We start from the raw sequence: 24,187 nt of genomic DNA on the forward strand, positions 1-24,187 counted from the left end.
GAATTAACATTAGATTACATTTTTAGAAACAATTTAACTTGTAGTTTGAAGGAAGAAGAAAAAGCTTTCCTAGACATGGGAGAGAAAAGGAGAATGGGTATGCATGTGAAGGCAGGAGGATATAAAATGAGTGAGACAATGTGGGACATTGAGATGGGAAAGGAGTTGAAGGATGGGGCCAGTCCAACTTTGGCTTTAGATGCACCACAGAAGGGTAAACTATGCATTACTAGAAGGAAATCTCAATATGATTATTATTTTGTTGGGACTAGTGAGTGCCATGATACATACTTTATTGCAACGGGATGGGGATTCAAAGGAGGAGAAGATCCAGTTTTCCCGGGAGTGTATTATATTTGTGGGAATAAGGCTTATTACAGGTTGCCTGACCATTGGTATGGCACATGTTATGTTGGCCTGGTCTTTCCAAAAATTTTCCATATAGATAGAATAGAAGATGCGGAACAGATTAATCTACTAACACGCTTTAAGAGAGAAACTTGGTCAGAGATTGTAGGAGATATTTTTGGAGCTTTGATTCCAGCAGTGGGAATTTCATTAAATGCATATGGAATTCGGAAGCTGTCAACAGTGGTGGATCGCTTATCGACAAGCACCGCTGGAGAGTTTCTATTGGTGAATACTGAGATGGTTGCCTTACGCGCCATGTCTATGCAAAATCGACTTGCCCTTGATATTCTATTGGCAAAAGAGGGTGGAGTTTGTGGAATGCTGAAAGTTCAACATTGTTGCACTTACATTCCAGACGAAAGCAAAGATCTAAAGGCCTATATAAAAAATATTACTGATTTGCATGAAGAATTAGTACCACTGGAAGCTGAAAGTATCTGGACTAAAATGGCTAATAAGATGATTGCTGTTAAGGACTTTATTGCTAAGATAGGTAGTACCATTTTTGGTAAGATATTGTTTCCTTTGACATGTGTGATTGTTGCATTATTGATTCTTAGATTAGGGTGTTTGTGTTGTAAAAACAGGGGAGGGAAAAAGAAAATAATAAGAGAAAATTCGGTAAAGAAACAAAAGAGGTCAAAAAAAACCCCACAAGAAATAGAATTAGAAGAATTTAGGGAGAGTGTGTACCTGGAGTCGAAAAGAGATGATGAAAGAGAGACTGGTGTGTAGTGTTATATAAAAGACATTTCAATTTCTCCTAAAAATGGGACTAAATTTTTTTTTTGGGTAGGTTTTTGTGGTGATAATATATCACCAAAGGGGGGATTGCTGGAGCAGGGTTTTCTGTCAAAACCTGAACATGTTTTTTAAATGTTATAATTAAAATTATTAATAATTAATTACTAGATATTCATTTTGTTGACTAATCAACCTTACTAATGAAAGGATTACACGTGGGAATGCATTTATGTTGCTTATTAATACGTGAACTAAGTTGGTGAGCAAATTAATTAAATATGTGTGGCTAAAGTGCTATTTGTTATGTGTTTGCGCTTTAAAATAATACGTTTTAATGCTTCTTTATGTTGCAAATGGCTAGATAATTGGGAATTAGCACTGTATAATCATTACGATGTAGTAACGTTGTTTTGTGTCTCTTTTGATTAAGATTGTCCATTCTGGCCTAGTCAAAGATGGCCGACAATTACGGCCTGCATTTGAGTAGCTGGAATATGAAGAGAGGCCTCGCTGAATATGGTTGAAATCTTGACCTCGGCCTCCGTCTGTATTAAAAGTTTCCGTGAGGACAGCAGCTCTGGGCTTGACACCAGTTGTCACCAGTTATCCTTGGGAAAGAATAAAAGCCACAATGAACTTTGATAAACTTGCGGTGGCTTCACTATGATTCCGAGGAAGAGCATTCATGAATGTAGCATTTTTTTAGTTTGTGTTTCCTTCTTCCGTGTTTTTATTTTTGAGATTTTCGAGAGCGGAGGTTTTTCCTAATGTTGCGAGTCAACATCCTTTCCTGCTCGCTCTGCTCAACGAACAACAGACGTTTAGAGTCTGTTTGTAACTTTTAATGTGTAAGTTTTGGTATAAATACTGTTAGACCAGAGAGGGTCTAAGGCCACTTCTTCCCGAACCTATGCTCGAGAGGATCGACGCTGATTGAGAGGACGGCGACTCGGGAGACTTTACTGAGAGACTTGTCCTGACCTAAATATGACATTTAGCTAGAATAGGTAACTATGAGAATAACGATTTTGCTATTCAATGACTTTTCATTTGAACTAATTTAGATAAAATAACCTTTGTTTGAATCACGGTGTCGGGTGGTTATTTGTTTGTCATTTATTGAGATATCAGATGTGTTCTTATTGTTTATATCATGACTCGAGACATATCAATTAGGTTACATTGACCTTAGTTTAGGTGCAGATTGATTTAGGAGTTCTCTCGTATATTCAGTGTGGATAGAGTAATTGAATGAATGTTAGTGTGATGGGCCCTAGCGTATGATGAGTGTATGTGCGTATGACTGTGGATTTACTCTATCCGTGGAAGTAGGGAGAATTTATAAGCTCTGATCTGCAGCAGCCCTGCCGCAGGACTTGACAGGGTCTCAAGAACTCATCGATAATTTCTACTCCTTGTCTGATCTGTCATCAGATGAAAGCACCAATCTAAGTAAGGATTGGATGGATCAAGAAGGGGGTAGCAGTTCAGATGATGACGATGATGAAGGAGTAAGATTGGATTTAAGCTCCCCTAGTATTGCCGCAACCATTGTTATAAAAGCAAAATCAAAAAGGAGTCGACTTAAACATGGCAGTTTACCTAATACTAGTGTGCTACCTGGCTCAGCTCCTTTAGCGAGTAAAACGGCGGGAGTTGACTTGGAGAACGCCTCTAGGCTAAATGTAGAAACGGGGTCTGATGCACAAACAGAGGATCAGGAGATAACTGTATCTATGATTTATAACAATATGTTGGAACATAGAGCTGAGACTAAGCTAGACAATACCCGTATGCAAGCAACTTGCCGTAAGGTACAGAACTCTGTTAGGAGGGTAATTAAAATATGTTCTGACATGGCTCTCAGAGTGACTGAAGTGGAGTCTAGGATATCTACACTAGAGGATGAACTAGTTGCACAGAAACTTGAACTAAAATCTATAAAAGCGCATCGAGATGATATTAGTTTCAAGCTTTCAGAGTGGGAAAATCAAGCACGCAGAAAGAACCTGCGCATTCTGGGTATTCCGGAAAAAAAAGGAGAATTGAATATTCAAGACTTTGTCTGTGAATTATTTTCAGAGGCTTTCCCGGAGTTGACTCTCTGGGATTGGCCAACTGAGATACAAAGAGCACACAGGATCCCGTTTAATGCGAGAAAATTAAAACAAGGAGAGGAAGACAAACCTAGAGCTATTCTCATTCGATTTAATAATTTCTTGGCGAGAGAGGCTGTTTTTGGATTAGCTAGACCGGACAAAAAGAGAATGGCGAAAGGTTGTGACTTTTTTGTAAGACCTGACTTCTGCAAAGAAACGGTATCAAAGCGCTGGCATCTACGGCAACTTATACCTGATTTTCAAGCAAAAGGGGCAACAGTATATTTACAAAATCCTGCCAAACTAAAGATTATAATTAAGGGCCAGATTAGATTCTTTTTTTCCGAGATTGAAGCTAAAGAGTTCTTGCAGTCATTATAACCTATGTTTAACTACAAATGTATTCTTGTAAGAGCTACATCGAGGGGGGTATAATTAATATGTAGATTCTTAAGACGGTTTCTCTCCTACCAGGAGGACGAGGGGGGGCGGTCTTCCATACTTTTAGGGACTGATAGTCCTTATGCCTTATATGGTGGGTTGGGAGGGGAGGGAGGGTTGGGTGGAAGGGGTAGGGTATCAGGAACAGGGTGAGGGGAAGGTGGAGGGAGAAAGGTGGTGGGAGGGTGAAAATAAGCCAGCGGCAGCCTCGATATGCATACCGATTGATTTCTGTATAAGAATTGTATTAACGAAAGAATTTAGCATTATATTATCTAGTTTAATTCAGGTTTTGAGACATTTTTTCTTCTTTGAAATATGGCTAAAAAATTTAAAATGTGTACTCTCAATATCTGTGGGTTGAATGATGCAAAAAAAGGAACGATTTTAGCGAAATTTATTCAGATTATACATATTGATATTTTATGTTTACAAGAAACCCACATTGCGTGGGCTAAAAGGGGGTGTTTGAAAAAATTGGCTTTAGAACTGGTTGCTTGCTCCAAACAAACAGGGGTGAAGAGAGGTGTAGCTATTTTGATGAAATATGGTTTAGGTAAATGTATCAAAATGCTGGAAGATAAATGGGGTCGGTGGTCTATTTGTGTATTAGAGATTGGGCAGTATAGATTTACTCGTTGTACTGTATATGGTCCGAATCTGGATGACGTGGAGCTCATGAATTTTTTAAATATAGAATTAGCCCAATGGCCACAACCATTAATTATGTGTGGTGATATGAATATTCATCTAGAAGCTAGTTTTGACATAAGTACGACCTCAATGTATGTCGGTAGAAAGCCACAAATATTTGCAGCTCTGCGGGTGCTAATCCTAGACCATGGGCTGTACGATGTCTGGAATGCTATGTATCCAGATGATTTTGGGTACACGTTTTTTTCAGCCCCACACAATAAATTTGTTCGGTTAGATTATTTTTTTATTTCACGTCAATATACTGGAAAAATTAACTTAGAGATTTTACCTAAGCTTATTTCGGATCATAACCCTTTAATACTTGATTTCACAATACCTTCGCAGAGGGGTGAAGAAGTTTATTCATGGTCTTTTGAAAGGAACTGTTGGACTTGGCCCTTTTTCCCTCATTTTTTTCGTTTTTGTAATGTTAAGGTGCAGGTGCTTACTTCTCCCAAGATGGCTGCCACCGACCCCTGCTACTGCAGGGTGGTCGTTTTTCATAGTAGCACCCTAGCTGCCAGGAGCTGGCTGGGACCCACAACAATGTTGCGACACCAGCCCGCCTTTTTGTCCCATAGTTAGAGTGGGGAAGCTCCTGGAAGATGCTGGAACCTTCTAGAAGGGAGGTGGGGTTTTACTTTTGCCGCCTTGGCTAGAGGTCACCTGACCTAGGGCTACTTAAGGGTGGGAGGGAAACTTTTGTGGTGAGTTGGCCATTGGGGTGAAGCAGAGCTGGAAGAATCCACCAGGAGTGTAGGCGGTAGGGCCTAGCCAGGGACTTATGCCTCTGAGAGTGACAGGATTTAGGTACTGCCTCTTAAGTGAGTGAGCTGCCCTGTGAATCCCACTGATCTTGCCCAGTAGTAGGAGGACCCAGAGACTCTCTGCCAACCTGACTAGGAAGGACCTAGTCGCCCTCTCCATCCCTACCCCTGTAACAGAACCCCTTAAGGGCGCCAGATACATCTGCGCCAAAAGACTTCATCTGTCAACTGAGAACTGAAACCTAACTGTAAGAACTGAGAATGCATGACAAGAGCGAGCTGTAAGCCTTGAATGCCAGAGCTGAGACTGCGTGTCCCAGCTACCCTATTGAACAAAATACTAAGCCGATTGCCAAGTCACCGGGGATCGACCAGGTACTAGCGCTGTGACCCCCGCGCTCCCTGCCCTGGTCTGGGACCCCCGGCAGCGTGCTCCGCTGAGCACTTTACCCCCATCCTTAATTTGAGCCCCCCCCCCTGCGACGACGAAGCCAGCGCGCTCACCGCCGCGGCCTGGAGGCCTGGAGGAGTGCCCTGCTGTGTCGCGAGGCCCAGGTGAAGTCCGGGGCCCCGTCGCTGCCGTCGCAGCCGTGTGAGGAGGTGCGCAAGGTCGGGGCCGAGTTCCCCCAACGTCGTGAGGACGGACGCCTGCTGACGCCGAGACGGAGGTAAGCCCGGAGGCCGAGATCCCCCCTGGTGCGCCCCCTGCTGGTCTGGAAACCACACCGCACTTGGCCCGGGTTGCCCCCTCCGTGGGAGTCCCCTCCCCTGCCTGCGCGACGGAGAGACCCCGCCGAGGGATCCTGTCCGTGTCCCCCCTTCTGTAATACTGAGCGCGGTGCTCTGTGAACTGCACCGGAGCATAGGGACCCGCTCCTCAAGTCCGGTCACCCTCCCCACTGGAAGCCGCCCAAAGAACCGACTGACATTACCCTCGCGTGGCGCTTCACGCCACCGACCCTGCTTCCCCCGCCGGAGAGACCGGGACTGCGAGTAGCGCACTGTGTTATTTGCTCTGCTCGAAAGTAAATTACATGCCAAGGAATGCGAGTAGCGCACTGTGTTATATGCTCTGCTCGAAAGTAAATTACATGCCAAGGAATGCGAGTAGCGCACTGTGTTATATGCTCTGCTCGAAAGTAAATTACATGCCAAGGAATGCGAGTAGCGCACTGTGTTATATGCTCTGCTCGAAAGTAAATTACATGCCAAGGAATGCGAGTAGCGCACTGTGTTATATGCCCTGCTCGAAAGTAATTACATGCCCAGGAACGCGAGTAGCGCACTGTGTTATATGCTCTGCTCGAAGGTAATGATATGCAACTGATTACGAGTAACGTGTTGTGATAACTGTTCTACGCAAACGTTTCCACATGCAACTGATTGCGCGTAGCGCTGTGTTTTATATGCCTTGCTTCACAGTACTAGGGGCCAGTGGTCACGAGGAGCGCTCAGTTCGATAGGCGCCATGTTGATGAACCCAATGTTCCCCCTTACAAGTATTACGCTGTGTTAGACGGCCTGTTCAGGGACAGACTTTACATAAGCGCGCACAGCGCTAGAATCTCCTGCATTTAACCAGCGGGCGTGGGTACATGAACGAGGTTAGGCACTGCATAGATATCACCCAGAGTGTCGCATGTACTGAACGATGGTATTATGATTCATGTATTACCTTGTTATTTCCTGAACTGCAACTGACCAGCTATACTTGGATAAACTTGAAGTATTTGCATAATTTAAACGGTGTGGCGTCCCTTATTGTGTGTGACTCTAGTCCATGAGAAGCGTGTGGTGTATGGTTGCTTAACACATAGCCCTCTGGTTGCCCGACCGGCTCGCGCCACGTTACCGCCCTTAGGGCCTGGTGACCCCAGGTTCCTACATTGTTGGCAAGCGGTGGGATCCTTGGGACCTGTGACCATACAGCACCCTTCCGTGAGGCGAAGGGCGCCACAATTAAACGCCTGTTGTGTTCCAAAGCTCTAAAAACATTGATTGCTGCATTGTTAGTTCCACTGTCCAGGTTGAGAGTGCAAGAAGCCTGGTGAGCCGTTAACTGTTGCCTATACCCTAGGAATTTTTCTCCTTAGTGTCTAGGTCCCCACCTGCTAGAATGGAATTCCGGTTAGCTGACCTCGAGGGGTACACTGTGAAGCAACTAAGGGAGTTCGGGCAGGGGATGAGGGTGCCTGGGATGCGGAAGGCCAAAGGACCGGAGCTCCGCACCGCCATTAGGGCATGGGTAGAAGCCCACCCAGAAGGGAGAGGGGATGAGGGGCAGGAGGCGCCAGATGCACCTCAAGAGGAGAGCGCCCAGGAGGTGGTTGACCTCTTGAACGTGGATATGTCTGAAAATGTGCCCCCAGGGAGACGTTCTGGGGCCAGTAGTAGGACAGGGTCTAGTAGGAGCGCGTCTCCCAAGGAGTATGAGGACAGGAGGGAGGAGAGGCAGTTAAAATGGGAGCTGGCCAAACTGGAACAGGAAAGAGAAAATAGGAAATGGGCAATGGAGGAGAGGAGGATGGCGCACGAGCTTCGGATGAAGGAGTTGGAGCTGCGTGCCCTCCAGATGAATGTGTCCAGTGAGGACACTGGTGGCAGCATACCGGAAGCTCCACAGGAGCTAGGAGTTTATTTACCCCAGGATGACATCACCAGGGTGTCTGAGGAGGCATTGGGGTGTGAACCTGGAGGGGGTGGTGCAGGGATCTCCCAACTCAGCGAGGTGGGAGAAGTGGCAGATAGCCCAGCTAGGTCCCAGGGAGAGAGGGTTGTAGGGCCTCACGACCTATCTGTAGGAAGGCGTGAGACGGGGAGGTGTCCCGAGGTGCCCCAACCGAAGTCTCAGGGCCTGGAGAGTTCTGCAAGGGAGCCCCAGGTTGGGAGCCTAGGATGTCCCGATGTGCCATCCAGTGCAGGGGAGCCCCTAGTGTCAGGAGGACCCAGGGCGACTGTAACCAGCGCGCCTGAGGTTCTGGGGTTGGCCCAGTTTCAGGGTTTAGATCCTGGGCTGGGGTGCCAGGTTCAGGGGTTGCCTGACCTGGCGGGTGGGGCCTCTGCTAACAGGGTCCCCCCGAAATTGACTTCCAGGGGTACTTCTCCAGGTGGGAGGGTGCGGAACTCTGGAAGGGGGTGCAGAGGGAGGAAGGTCTCACCTCGGGCACTGGCTCAGCCACAGGGCTTAGATCCTGGGTTGGGAGGCCAGGGATGGGTACTGCCTGACCTGGCGGGTGGGACATCTGTTAGCAGTGTCCCCCCAGAATTGTCTTCCAGGGGTGCTACTCCCGTTGGGAGGGTGCGGAACTCTGGGAGGGGGTGCAGGGGGAGGGAGGTCTCACCCCTGGCACCGGTGCAGCCTAAGGGTTTAGACCCTAGGTTGAGGAAGCAGTTGAGGGGTCAAGGCCCTAGATTGAGGAGGAAGTGGTGGTCTGAGGGTGCCTCGCAGGGTAGGGTAAGGAACCCCAGAAGGAGAGTTAGGGGGAGGAGAGCCTCGCCCCTGAAGGCTGGTCAGCCTAAGGGTGTGGACCCCAGGTGGAAGGACCAGAGGCAGTTTAGGAGTGCAAGGAGGAGGACCGGAGTGGTCAACGGGCACCACAGGCCTGGGGCTACTGCCCCCCACTCTGAGAGACCACACGGGCCAGTGACATCTGGACGGCCCAGGGGCCGGTCCTGGCCACAACTAGCTAGGGAGCCCCAGTGGGGTGGTTTCGTTGGTCCAGGAAGGATTGAGAGGGAACCATCGGGTTCCAGAGTGGAAGAGAATCTGCAGTTGCGGGCCTGCGTCCACCTTTTCTCGCCCCAAGCAGGGAAGACCATCAAGGCATTGATCGGTCTACCCTGGCTTTCGGCTGGAAGGGGGTTATGTTGGACTTGGCCCTTTTTCCCTCATTTTTTTCGTTTTTGTAATGTTAAGGTGCAGGTGCTTACTTCTCCCAAGATGGCTGCCACCGACCCCTGCTACTGCAGGGTGGTCGTTTTTCATAGTAGCACCCTAGCTGCCAGGAGCTGGCTGGGACCCACAACAATGTTGCGACACCAGCCCGCCTTTTTGTCCCATAGTTAGAGTGGGGAAGCTCCTGGAAGATGCTGGAACCTTCTAGAAGGGAGGTGGGGTTTTACTTTTGCCGCCTTGGCTAGAGGTCACCTGACCTAGGGCTACTTAAGGGTGGGAGGGAAACTTTTGTGGTGAGTTGGCCATTGGGGTGAAGCAGAGCTGGAAGAATCCACCAGGAGTGTAGGCGGTAGGGCCTAGCCAGGGACTTATGCCTCTGAGAGTGACAGGATTTAGGTACTGCCTCTTAAGTGAGTGAGGTGCCCTGTGAATCCCACTGATCTTGCCCAGTAGTAGGAGGACCCAGAGACTCTCTGCCAACCTGACTAGGAAGGACCTAGTCGCCCTCTCCATCCCTACCCCTGTAACAGAACCCCTTAAGGGCGCCAGATACATCTGCGCCAAAAGACTTCATCTGTCAACTGAGAACTGAAACCTAACTGTAAGAACTGAGAATGCATGACAAGAGCGAGCTGTAAGCCTTGAATGCCAGAGCTGAGACTGCGTGTCCCAGCTACCCTATTGAACAAAATACTAAGCCGATTGCCAAGTCACCGGGGATCGACCAGGTACTAGCGCTGTGACCCCCGCGCTCCCTGCCCTGGTCTGGGACCCCCGGCAGCGTGCTCCGCTGAGCACTTTACCCCCATCCTTAATTTGAGCCCCCCCCTGCGACGACGAAGCCAGCGCGCTCACCGCCGCGGCCTGGAGGCCTGGAGGAGTGCCCTGCTGTGTCGCGAGGCCCAGGTGAAGTCCGGGGCCCCGTCGCTGCCGTCGCAGCCGTGTGAGGAGGTGCGCAAGGTCGGGGCCGAGTTCCCCCAACGTCGTGAGGACGGACGCCTGCTGACGCCGAGACGGAGGTAAGCCCGGAGGCCGAGATCCCCCCTGGTGCGCCCCCTGCTGGTCTGGAAACCACACCGCACTTGGCCCGGGTTGCCCCCTCCGTGGGAGTCCCCTCCCCTGCCTGCGCGACGGAGAGACCCCGCCGAGGGATCCTGTCCGTGTCCCCCCTTCTGTAATACTGAGCGTGGTGCTCTGTGAACTGCACCGGAGCATAGGGACCCGCTCCTCAAGTCCGGTCACCCTCCCCACTGGAAGCCGCCCAAAGAACCGACTGACATTACCCTCGTGTGGCGCTTCACGCCACCGACCCTGCTTCCCCCGCCGGAGAGACCGGGACTGCGAGTAGCGCACTGTGTTATATGCTCTGCTCGAAAGTAAATTACATGCCAAGGAATGCGAGTAGCGCACTGTGTTATATGCTCTGCTGAAAAGTAAATTACATGCCAAGGAATGCGAGTAGCGCACTGTGTTATATGCTCTGCTCGAAAGTAATTACATGCCAAGGAATGCGAGTAGCGCACTGTGTTATATGCTCTGCTCGAAAGTAAATTACATGCCAAGGAATGCGAGTAGCGCACTGTGTTATCTGCTCTGCTCGAAAGTAAATTACATGCCAAGGAATGCGAGTAGCGCACTGTGTTATATGCTCTGCTCGAAAGTAATTACATGCCCAGGAACGCGAGTAGCGCACTGTGTTATATGCCCTGCTCGAAAGTAATTACATGCCCAGGAACGCGAGTAGCGCACTGTGTTATATGCTCTGCTCGAAGGTAATGATATGCAACTGATTACGAGTAACGTGTTGTGATAACTGTTCTACGCAAACGTTTCCACATGCAACTGATTGCGCGTAGCGCTGTGTTTTATATGCCTTGCTTCACAGTACTAGGGGCCAGTGGTCACGAGGAGCGCTCAGTTCGACAGGCGCCATGTTGATGAACCCAATGTTCCCCCTTACAAGTATTACGCTGTGTTAGACGGCCTGTTCAGGGACAGACTTTACATAAGCGCGCACAGCGCTAGAATCTCCTGCATTTAACCAGCGGGCGTGGGTACATGAACGAGGTTAGGCACTGCATAGATATCACCCCGAGTGTCGCATGTACTGAACGATGGTATTATGATTCATGTATTACCTTGTTATTTCCTGAACTGCAACTGACCAGCTATACTTGGATAAACTTGAAGTATTTGCATAATTTAAACGGTGTGGCTTCCCTTATTGTGTGTGACTCTAGTCCATGAGAAGCGTGTGGTGTATGGTTGCTTAACACATAGCCCTCTGGTTGCCCGACCGGCTCGCGCCACGTTACCGCCCTTAGGGCCTGGTGACCCCAGGTTCCTACAGGAACCTATTATTAGATGAAGAATATTGTGAATTTATGGCCAAAGTGATACAAGAGTTCTTTAAATTTAATAAGGGAACTACATCTAACAAGATAGTCTGGGACACATTTAAAGCTACAGTAAGGGGTGAAACTCTAAGTTTCTCGAAATCACGTCGCAAAAAATTGCTGACCAAATATAGAAATGACTTTATTAAAGTTACATTAGCGGAACACAAATTAGCTGAGGCAATCAGTTTGGGAAAGGGTGTAGATCTGGCTCAGAAAGACCTTACTATAAAAAGAGCTGCAGCGTATTCTAACATTGCTGATCAAATTGCCTTAAAATACAAACAATATAAGGAACAGGCATATGAATTTGGTGAAAATTCTGGTAGAATGTTGGCTAAAAGGCTAAGGCAGAAAACTGTATATAATGACATAACCAAGATTATTGACGGAAACGGAATCTTACAGGAAACAAAAGACGGCATTTTAGAGGCTGTACAGGCATTTTATCAATCTCTGTATAGTGCACCTCCCGATGAAATATTAGATCACGATAAAAATGCTAAAAATGATTATTTGTTGGATTTAGATCCTGTAGTACTCTCAGATTTAAAAAAAATAGTGTTATCTGCTCCTATAGTATGGGAAGAATTGGAGAAAGCTTTATTAGATCTAGCTCTAGGTAAAGCCATGGGTCCGGATAATATTCCTTTGAAGTTCTATCGTATGTTTAGGAAAATACTTACAGAAGAATTATTAGAGATATGCCAACAATCTTTTTTGGGTAATCCTCCGGACTCGTGGTCTGAAGCAATTATAGTTATCTTAAAAAAGAAAGGGAGAATAGAAACGGACATGGGCTCTTATAGACCGATTTCCCTTCTTAATGCGGATAGTAAGATCTATTCAAAGATTGTAGCGAATAGGCTGAATGATCTTATGCCCATGTTGGTGTCTAAAAGACAACATGGTTTTATTAAGCAACGCGACACGATAGATCATATTAAAAGAATCATAACATTACTAGATTGGGCACAGGCTTCTGAATCGCCGGTTGCAGTAGCCTTATTAGATGCGGAAAAGGCCTTTGACCGCGTTTCTTGGAAATTTTTGTGGTCAGTTTTAGCTTGTAAAGGAATTCCCGTAGGATTTATTAACGCTATACAAGCTTTATATATTCATCCGAAGGCAGCAGTCCGTATATCGGGTAGATGCTCAGGCGATATAAGGATTACAAGAGGGACAAGACAAGGCTGTCCTTGCTCGCCTTTATTATTTGCGTTATACATCGAGCCTTTTTTAAATAGCCTGGAAAGTAATTTTGCAATTGAGCCGGCCCGAATACATAATGTAGCCTACAAAGTATTCGCATATGCGGATGATATCGCTATTGTCTCGGCCAATATTAAGACTGCACTACCTAGGTTAGTGGAAGCAGCGGAGAAATTTGGACGATATTCTGGCTATAAATTAAATGTCTCTAAGACTCAGCTACTCCATTCGGATGCAGGGCGCCCAGACGATATGACGTTTGAATCAGAAGCTACCTATTTGGGAATCAAAATATCTCCAGTAATAGATAATATTGTATGGCTAAACATTGATCCAATAATAGCGTCAGCTAATAAGACTTTAGAAAAGCTGGATAATCTTCACTTGTCGCTATATAGCCGAAGCAATGTATTAAAAATGACAATTTTTCCTAAATTTTTGTATTTATTTCGTACGATCCCCCTGCTTTTTGACGCTCCTTTTTTTGCTCGTATTGATAGAATGTGTTCTAGGTTTTTATGGAGCTATCATAGGTCCAGAAGAGCTATTAAAAAATGCATGTTGCCCAAAGATAGAGGAGGTTGGGAAATACCAAATTTTCGCTTATATTATTGGTCAGCTTTCCTGCAGAATTTGGGAGTTCTACTTGTTTATAATGCAAAGATCGACGAATCAGTAACTCCGACTATATATGAGATGGTTCTGGGTGAGGAAGCTCGGCAGTGCTTAGCGCGTATTATCGAACCAAGTTACTACAAAAAAACCAAATTTAAAGTGATTATAGCAGCTTGTGAGATTTGGAGAAAAGTAAAAAAACGAATTGGTTGCAACCTAAACTTGAATTTGGATACTCCATTAAAAAACTGCTTTTTGTTACCGGATATTTTCAGAGACGTTATTATGTTTAGATGGCACCGGCTGGGTATAGGCCACTTGGGAGATCTATTTGAAGGAAATCACATAGCCTCTTTTTCGTTTTTGCAACAAAAATACAATATATCCTGTATAGAATTTTTCAAGTATCTACAGCTACGTAGTTTTTTGGAAATGAAAATTGCAAAAAAACAGGTAACATTTAAAAAAATCAAGGTTATAGAGGCAATTAGTAAAAGACAAAGAATTGGATGTATCTATCAATTGTTGGTTCAAAAATATGAAGATGATTTATTAGTATGGGATAATAAATGGAAAAACAAACTTGAGGTTGAAAAAATAGATATGAATAGAATAATTGAAGTATCCACTAAACTTCTGTTTAGTGGATTGCTAAAAAGCCAACATTTTATGTCCATCTTCGACTTATATTACACACCTGCAAAACTATGTAAGTGGAATTCTGTTAGAGAGAATAAGTGTAATAGATGTGGAATAATCGCAGCAGATACTGTGCATATGTTTTTTCAATGCCCCGAAATTAAGACAATTTATAAATGACGTTGAATATTTTTTGTATAATAAGCTGGGTTTTAGGTTACAAATAACTGCAGAATTAATTATTTTGGGTTTACAAACAAGTTGTGATAATATTAGATCTGAAGCAGAAGATGGATTTATATTTATCTGTATGTCAATTTTTCGATTATGTATTACAACTCAATGGCTAGATACAGAACCACCCGTTTTTTGCAACTGGCAAAATAGACTATTATCTATATATCATTTGGAAATGTCAGTATATAAAACAAAAGGTAGGAGAAGACGATTAATGGGACAGAAGATACGGTCTCCATTGTTAAAGTGGCTATGAAACTTCTACTATAATTTGAAGACAACAAAAAAAAAAAGATTGATTGTAATTTCTCTACTTTTTTTAATATCATGTATTTGTCTTATTTTCCTTCTTGGCTGTAAGCTGGCATAAAAAAAACAATAAAATAAATTTTTTAAAATAAAAATGCAATCCAATGGACAGGCTGAGAGGGCCAACCCGAGCCTTGAACAGTGTCTCAGGTGTTTCTGCAATGCCACTCAAAGCAACTGGGCAGAATTCTTACCCTTAGCAGAGTTCTTGTAGAACAACACTTTTCACTTTGCTACCAAGGTTTCTCCATTCTATAGTAGCCAGTGTTCCGATCCTCATTCCTTTCCATCTACTCTGTTGTCCACTCTTCTCCTGCCTGTTTCTGCTAATTTCTTGGAGAGACTTGACTCTGATAGAAAAGTTATATCCCGGAATTTTTGGATCTTTTAAAACTGCCATAAGGGTAGAAAAGATAGATTAAGAAGAAAGGTCTCAAACTTTAAGGTGGGGAAGAGGATTGGCTGTCTTCCATGTTCTTGCTCACTTGAAAACTGCCAGCCCGGTTTCATCCTCTCTGTCTCTGTCTCTGTCTTCCAAACTCTTGGAAGAGTCACCCTACTTTTTCTGTCTCCCAGATGAAGCCTTTCGTGCCGAACTCTTTTTGTCGGATTTCTCCTCTTCCTCCTATTATGGTAGATGGAAAACAAGAATATAATATTAGTGAAATATCTGATTTTCAGAGGCCATTCACAGTTTGTTGGTTCACTGGAAAAGAGTGTTCTTGAGTTCCTGCCTCTCCAGTCCATGTACCTAGATTGGTTCATCAATTTTGATGGCCTATCCTGACAAGTCTAGGGCCTCGGAAGGGGGTATACTGTTGCAACCCCTGCATCTTGGACACCTAGACATCTGAGAGCTGCACTGCCTTGTGTGGTTCTGTGGTTCCTGAGTCTCAGGAAACTCTACAGGGCTGTGAATTTCACTCACCTCTGGCTGCCGTACCCTGCACTCCTGGGCACCTTGCTGCTGCTCCTTGCTCCTCCAGCTACAAAAATGGCAATTAAATGCCTCAGGGTTTACAGCATATAAAGGCTTCAATCTGTTTGAGGCATGGTTTGCAACAAAGCAATTTTCCTTCCCTTGTTTCCTGTCTAACTCCACTTGCTGATCCTAATTCCTCGGTATAAGAAAATGGGTGATTAGGTGGGATGGATGTGAATTCTTTACAAGTAATATGTCTGCTATTGTCTTATTACTGGGAACCATATACCTCAATGAAGCACTTAAGTCTCTCGAGGCAGTGAAGCAGAGTAATCCATGTCCTACTTAGGGAGGAGGTGTGGGCTAGCAAACCCAACTTGCAGGCCTTCTACAACAACAGTCAATCAATTAGGGTCCAGTCAGTGCTTTTTCTTTGAAAAAGGAAAAGTACTTTTACTACACAGACACACGCAACACTACATAATACACATTAAATTACACACATATAGATTCAGGTAGATGGAAGTACATTTGGTGACACTCTCCTATCAAATTTCACCCCTAGTGACTCCTGAACCCATACCACAATGCCCCACATCTCTACCAGATGCAATATCACAATATAAGGGGGTGTCACTTTAAATAAGGCAGGCCTACAACCTTTGTCAGCAAATCACCGTATGAATACAAATAATCACAGGTTATACTTTATCAATGCAACACCTTATCAGGGGCTTAACCGAAAATACAAAATAGCGGAGCACCCCCACATATAAATAGCTACTATTATGATAATGCAAATCAGTTGTGCATGTCCATTAGCATATCATAGTATTCATTGCATTTATATTGCTTAAATAGTATGAAGTTACTGTTACATGAATCAACTTCAGTCATTCAGGTATGTGGTGTTGTACATTTTACGTGAAATCTGTGTCACAATAATGTTGCACATCATATCATCACCCTACAGTCCATGATAAGTTAGTCACTCAATTATATATAGGTTGATCCAACGTGTATGTGCATTGCTGTTCATTTCCTTGTTTCACAAGTACAGTGTTGTAGGGACCCTTTGTAGATGTATTGCTGCTGGTTCCTCGTGGATGATCTCAGCCGACACGTGTTTCGACCTTATAGGACTTTTCCAAGGCTATATTCCGATGTAATTGTTTCCAGCTCATAGGCACTGGTCGCTCTCACTTGTGCCAGGATGGATTGAAGGAACATCCCAGTGAATGAATAGATTTGTCTTCAAAGACAAAAGAAGTATATCTAAACCGGTCCTGGAAAAAAAGATCCAGAAAACCTGATGGGTGATAAGTAGCAGCTGTCAGTTTCGTAGAACACGTAACCAGAGACAATGTAAACCTGCAAGTTGCTTCGGTTACAGAACCAACAAAATGGCCCTGTGTTCATCATGATGTTTACGATCAGGACTTGTCACGGTCACAAGAAGAAGCAGGTTTACGTTATCTCTAATATTATAAGATCTACCCCTGGTTAGTACCAGTTATTGCCAAGTCCCTTCTGCGCCAGGCTATGTGTGTGCAATTACTGGGCTGCGCACAACAGTAGTCTTACAGCCGACACACGTGTGCACATGTTTTAATTAGAAACCAACCCATTGCCCTTTATCCTAGCTTCACCCCAGTGGCCTTATCATAAAAGGAGGACACAGGTGGTAAACAGGCTCAGTCAAATTACCCTGAATTTACCGTGAGTGTAACTCAGGTAGTGAAACGTGCCCACAGTGAAGGTCGAAAAACTGGGGAGTCAAAAGCTCAAAAATCCTAGTGAGCTAAACAGAACCCCCTATTTCCTACACTCGCCCCCTTCCCACAAACAGGGCCTGAGACACGTTTTGCTTTTATTAGCATTTTTCAGAGCAGGCCACCCATGGTTCCTGATTTGTATCCAGTTCTCTTTTCAAAAGACTAGTATTTAAACTGTTCTAACGGGGGCAATTCCATGGGTGCATCACTGCCATGCTCCAGGAACCCATTAATGAAACTGCTGTGCTCTCCTGAAGAGCTATGAGGAGAAATGCTTCATTAAAGTGGAGCATGTGGGGTGCTCAGTTTGATGTAACTCTGTATTAAAGAATGAACAACAGAACACCGGCTCATAGCACAGCCTGATCCTTCCCCATTGAGTAGCCCTTGAAGTACAGAAAATCGATTGATTAAATGAACCCAGAGAGTGCACTGCCAAACTTACAGGGCAGGAGCTCCAGTGAGGCGGTCCTACATTACCTTTTTATCTCCGATTGCATAGTGATGATAGAAGTCATTTCACACCTCTTTTATCATTTTTGATCATTATGCACTTACTAATCAGTTGATGTTGTTTATAAGCAGGGATTCCAATTCTATCGAATTTATTTTTTTGTCATTTCCGTGTGCATTTATCCATATGTATCCTTTGCTCATTTTATTTGAATTAATCCATAATTATTTTGTCTTTAGCCTAAATATTAAGGTCCACATTTATTTAACTGATCAATGTGCACTCATGCATTAATGTCTGCGGGGGTATAGCTGTTTACCATACAGTACAGTCATCTGAAAACATTTGCATTGTAGAATAGGTTAAAGCGCCCTACAGCTGCAGTTATTTAAGCTTCATTAGGGAATCTTTCTTCTTTTTTTAATTCTCCTACCTGTCAATCTGCACAGCTACTGACCTGTCAGTCATTACTGTCAGTAGTGAGAATCACCCATAAGAGGACCTCTAATCCGTATACTTTCATATTTAAAAATAAATGCAGACAGGAAAATAGAGGGGTTTCGGTCTGTATCAGTAAAAACAGGAAGCATTATAAAACCAGCATGTGGAAGGACTAGGGAACTTATTTTGACCTGTTTTGCCTTGAAACACCTTGTCTATAATCTGCTCCTAATTAGCGTCTACTGCAGGATCCATAGATTATGAGTGGGTCGGTTAATGCAAACCCAGGCTTATACCCCTGTTTACACATGGGTTGGAATTACAAGTTTGAAGGTATTTAACGCATCCGATGATGATCGGATGCATTAAATAACTAAACCTTCGTTAAATTTCGGCAGGTCGAACCTGCCAAAATTTAACATAGGAATGCATACATTATTTACTATAGCCTTATAGCCCGCCGTAGCGGGCTATACCGGCTGTTAATGGCCCGCTGCAGCGTTAAAGGCCCGAGCCGAAGGCGAGGGACTTTAACAACAGCAGCGGGCCATTAACAGCGGTATAGCCCTGCTACGAAGGGCTATAAGGCTATTAGAACATTCAACCACTAGAGGGCAGAATGTTCTACCAAAACAAAGCCCTTCAGGTAGCGCGAGGGGATTGAAATCCCCTCAGGCTCCCTGAAGTCTTTGTTCACAGCCAGAGCTGTGAACAAAGACAATCATTGGAATGTTGGAGCTCCGGGCTTATACCGGCCAGTATTAGCCCGGAGCGCTCCATTGTCTTCAATGGAGCTGCCAACGTTCCAATGTTCTAATATATCATACGGCACATACTCGATCATCAGCGGATTTTAATGAAAAAAATTGTCTCTAGCTCAAACGGATTCAATGTTACTAAAACCTCTGCTGCTGTGCAGTGAAAGGCCCTTCCAATGGTTGGCTGATCTGATCATCTTTCGGTTTCTTGTCGCTGTATTTGGGTGTCAAGTTTATGACAGGTGAAATCTGTGCCCAGATAGTGTTAACATGTGCAAAAATGACAAAATAATACGGTAATACCATCACATAATGTGCTGTTATGCCACATAACTTGTTTTCATTTTGCAGCATTATTCAGTAAACCCTGCCGCATGATTTGGACCTCCCCTGCCACACAATTCCAGTGGCTCTGCCTATGACAGTTGACGCACTAGAAATGTTTCTATATAGCTATATAAATTGAGTAAACACTGACCAGTTTTGCTCTCTTGCGGTAATCTGGAATTCCGAAGGGACCTCAAGGCCTGGCGGTGCGAATAAGTCTCCGGGACCTGCAAGTGCCTGGATACCCTTTCGGGTGATTAGCTGTGCTTTATAAATCCTGATTGATTGATTAATAGACAACATAGTGGTTTGATGCCTGTGGTTAGGTGAATAAAAGTTGAAGGGGTTACAGTTTAAAAACAATGGAAAGTTATGCACAGCGTGACTTTTCAAAAATGTCTTACTTCTCAGGAAATGGAGGTAGCGCGTGGTCGGGTACTGATGCCACACGGTCAGCAGCAGGGCCCAGGGCAAGGCGATGAAGAGGGTGGTGAGAAGGTTCCGTCTCCTCAGCATGCTGCACAGGCTTGCCACAAACCCCGGGCCATTTCTTTACCTGCAACAAAAAGCAAAAGGATGTCAGTGGTGTTAGCACACATATAAAAGGCAAAGTAAAGTGAAATCACAAAACATTCCATGCAACATATGAAAAGCCAGTTGTACTATTCGGAACCCACCCTAGAGGACAGGAGAGTGTACAGCATGTGAACCTATAACAGAAAAAGTTGAAAACTCCTTGTTACAGGTAAGTATTGTTTTTCTTCTATTCATCTCTGCAGGTGAAACATCATACGGAACCCTAGGTTCCTAAGACTTTTGTATAAAGCTTGCGGTAAGATTTGTGTCCCTCTTTCGAAGCTCTTCTCATATCTGACTGAACCTTCTGGATGTGTTGCCAGCATCACTCTCATGATGAGTTGGGACTGAAATAAGTATTCTAAAATTTTGCTTCCTAGCCTCAGGGCCACACTCCACTAAGTATATTTGGGCATCCAACACACTTGACAGGACCACTGAGGGGATTCTATTTCTGTTCAACAGCTCGTTTCATTTATCATACATTGTCACACATCCATGGGCTTCCAAGGCGTTCCTGTCTGCATGTAACCGTACAGGTGTGCATTGGGAGCAGAGGGTACTTGTGCAGCAAGGGTTAGGGTTAGCCATGAGCACAGGGTAATTGTGCCGCAAGGGTTAGGCTTAGCCACCTATCTACTCAGCATGCTTGCTTCATTTTAGTCATTCTAATCTGTGAGAGGGGTTGGATACATTTTGTAAAGCACAGAAGGTATTTGCATGATTTTCCCATTCCTCTCATAACCAGAGTCTTTTCAAAATGTGGAGTTGTCATTTCTGGCAAGGCTCTAGCTTTGGTCACAGCTCTTGTCTCTTGCTTATGCTTGAAATACTTGGCTTCATGGGATACTGCTCATGCCCCCACAGTTTCCAGAACTGGTCAGTGCTTAATTTGAGCCGGTGCTTCCGGTGCTGAACACTGGCACTTAATTGTCAACACCAGCACGTAGACAAACAGCACCACCATGTGGCATACTGCCCTAAATTAGAGAACAGCACAACAACATTTGTTTTTTGATTCATTATACTTAAAAATGACTAATACCTGTGGCACAAAGCCATTCTTATAGCTACGGGGGGGCCTAGAATAGTCTTAATGGTCACACTGCTAAGTGTGTGGTGGATGGTAGCTGTGCTGATGCTGTTATTGGCAGCGTGATTAGGAGAAATGAGTGGTGCAAGCTGCAGTGGCCTCCTGACTGAGCCCTGGCACTTATTATTTTACAAATTAAGCACTGGAACTGGTTTTATCAATCTATATCATAAAATGCCCACGTGCATCTCCCTGGCCTGTGACTGTCTTTCCCTGGGGTCTTTGAAAAACCGATTGTCCTTTGTTGTTTTTTATCGGCATCTCCGTGGAATCTAAAAATTCATTGCATGGGTAGAGACTAAAGGGGAAGTGTTTATACTTTTCTTTTCACAGACCCGCTACTATCAGACATTCTTCCCAGACAAACGGTCCTGATGCAAGGAAACACTCTTTAAGTTGGAGGTTGGTCGGTACAGACCACCCTTCATCTCCAGGTATTTCTGCCAAATTTGGTGTAATTTTGTTCAGCTGTTTTTTCTGTACCATTGTCTAATTTTATGGAAATTGAATGGGGAAACTGCTTTTCGGACTCACCCCTTTTTATTCGCCCCCACTTTCCAGAAAGGACCTGAGGTGGATGATTTTTTTTATTTGGGACGTTTTGTGAAAATTCATCAAACAGCTCTAAAGTTATTAGCAAAACAATAAAACCCCGATAGGTGTGTTGTTGGCGGTGTCTACACTGTTTGTTCAGTAAAGTAAGGATGGTGCTAGCTTTCAGGTCTGGTTCTGGAACGCCTGAAAAGAGAGAAGATCCAACTATGGAGAAGATATTAGGGGGAACCATATTGCACCAAACCATGAACAAGTATAGGGTCCAGCTTTGAGCCTGATTTACAATTCACCATGAGCTCAGTTTCTAAAGACGGGAACCTGTAATAAGAAAATGACGTAGCTCCTCAACAGTAATAAGTTATTACACTTGAGTTATTACCTCATAATGAATACAGCCAGAGCCGACAGCCAAGAGAAAAGGCTGGTCATGAAGCTTCACTGCAGCAGCAGTTTAAACACTTTTTGGTTCTTATGGTCTATTTTTCTAAAATGAAAATTTATCAGCACAAAGAAGAGATTCATGGAAACATGTTTATGTTATGCATGATATAGTTCATTACAGGAACAAAAGGATTTCTCTGCCTCTTGCTACTTATTCTGCGCTACAGCCGCTTTAAAATAAACTGAGAAATTTACTAACAACTTTTTAGTGTTTAATCTTGATGTGTTTAATTTTTCATGTGTGCAACTACTATATCTTTCAAGGAGCAAGACGTCAGATTGAAAGGGTGGAAAGGGCGATGGTGTCACCAGGTATTATAAGAAGTTAAATATCCCGTTAGAAGGACATTTTAAGTCACCTTGACTTTATAAATGAATTTGGCTTTCGAACTCTATATGGTCACAAACCTCTTCAGATACTTGCAATATCCTTATAATGTACTGCAGAGGAAACATCTAGTTGGAAGACTGGTAGCAATCACCTTGAGGACCCCTCATTGGTGTTCCCGAGGTTATTGCTAAAATCATTTTAGTAGAAGGTGGTGAGTACAGAATGAAGGACGGCTGCTTGCATTAAAACACTAAAGGCACCTCTTCTTCATTTGTCAGTTTTTTTTCTTCTAGGTCCTGTCTGAGGTTTCCATCAGAGCCAGTCCCTTGTGATTGGACCTGCCCGGTGAAGCGTAGACACCTGTCCTCAATGTACCTGCTTTTGCCAGAAAACCTTTTGTGAGTAAAGTCGCTCTCCCAGACTGACTTCAAACTTCCAAGATGAGCTGGCACTGATTGGATGCTGACTGTGCAGACATGTGTGGAGGACCCGGCCAGGGCTTGATTTGTAAAAGAATTAGTGCCAGGGCCCTAGTACGAAGGACCCTACAGCTTGAACCATCCATTGCCCCTGCCAGTTCTGCCAATCATTGTTCTAACAAAACAATCACACTCTTACATGTGTGACAATTCATACTATTACAAGCCTCCAAAGCTATATGAATAGCTTGGGCGGCAGGTATTAGTTATTGCAAATGTAAATTGAATTAATAAACAGATGATGTTGTGCTCATAGCTAAACTAGGTAGACGGCACAACCATGTGGCAGACTGTCATAAGCGCTGGTACTTGCAATTACGTGCCGGTGCCGAGCACTGGAAACCACTGGCTCAAATTAAGCACTGCACCCAGCAATCACAAAGACCAAGGGCCTAATTCACAGAACTAACTTAAGACAAAATCCTAAACTTACTACCATTTTGGTATTCACAGAAGGCACTTACTCATTTTGGTATTCACAGAAGGCACTTACTCATTTCGGTATTCACAGAAGTTAGGAGTCCTAACTTTAAGACTCCTAAATGCCTTCTGTGAATACCGAAAGTCTTAAATTTAGGATTTTCCTCAGTTTAGGAGTAGTAAAGTTAGGACTCCTAACTTTAGGACTCCTAAATGCCTTCTGTTTATACCAAAAGTCTTAAAGTTAGGATTTTTCTCAGTTTAGGAGTAATAACGTTAGGACTCCTAACTTTAGGACTCCTAAACTGAGAAAAACGACTCCAATCTGTCCACTTTCAGTATCAAGATCTTTCTCCTGGACATGAAACTATTGCCATCCAAGTCACAAGACACCCATTTTCCTAAGTACTGGCAAACCCTAGCCGTACACGAGGAGTAACCCTATTTCTCCACTGCCATTGCTTTGTTTGTTCTCTCTTTAAGTCCCTTACGGGTTGCACCCCTTGCATTCTGTGACTTTACAAGCGTTCTCGGTTCACAACTGGTTAGCAATGATGAACAGAGGTTTAAGAGTCTCTCGGTGACAGCGGGAGGATGGCAATCCTCCTTGTTCTCCTATTGTTGTCGAATAACACAGTGATCACAATCACTTGCTGAATGCAGAGAGGATAAATTCTGTTTAAGAGGATGCCCAATGTTGCAAATGCATCCAATAGTGCCATAGTGTTGCATTACTCAATTTGTTAATTTTCAATGTTTATTTGCTTTTTTAACTCTACATATATGTACAGATTTTGAGGGATAATTACAGTGCTGTCCTTTCATAGAAAGTACCTCTAGATAGACATGTCATCTTTATGGTAACTGTGATATGTGTGTGTTGTTCTGTGTAACTAGACTTCACCCTCACACCTCCTACAGTGAACTGGGCCTTGAGTGCTTGAAGCATTCCCTAGAGTCGAGGAGAGTGGTCGAGAACCCTGTGTCCAGTGTCCTGGTTTTGAGGAACACCTACAACCTTTCCTAACTCATCTCAATATTGCTCGGTTATCCTCGAGACCCTGAGATTTCATACATAGAAGTTTATGTTGAAATCTGCCTGGCTGCAAACAGATAGTATTTTGCAATTTGCAACATTCATGCATATACATATG

General features: G+C 44.3%; 1 protein-coding gene across 1 annotated transcript in view; it reads right to left on the bottom strand.

Moving 5' to 3' along the window:
* LOC146801661 (galactosylgalactosylxylosylprotein 3-beta-glucuronosyltransferase 1-like) overlaps nt 1-24,187 on the bottom strand; it is a 470,216-nt gene that overhangs the window by 93,662 nt on the left and 352,367 nt on the right. Inside the window, exon 2 of the mRNA XM_085621136.1 lies at nt 19,543-19,694. Within this exon, the coding sequence (XP_085477262.1) occupies nt 19,543-19,654 (112 nt within the window). The 5' untranslated portion in view covers nt 19,655-19,694. The remainder of the gene's footprint in view (nt 1-19,542; nt 19,695-24,187) is intronic.

This window comes from Triturus cristatus, chromosome 8 (assembly GCF_964204655.1).
Source record: "Triturus cristatus chromosome 8, aTriCri1.1, whole genome shotgun sequence".
NCBI lineage: Eukaryota > Metazoa > Chordata > Amphibia > Caudata > Salamandridae > Triturus > Triturus cristatus.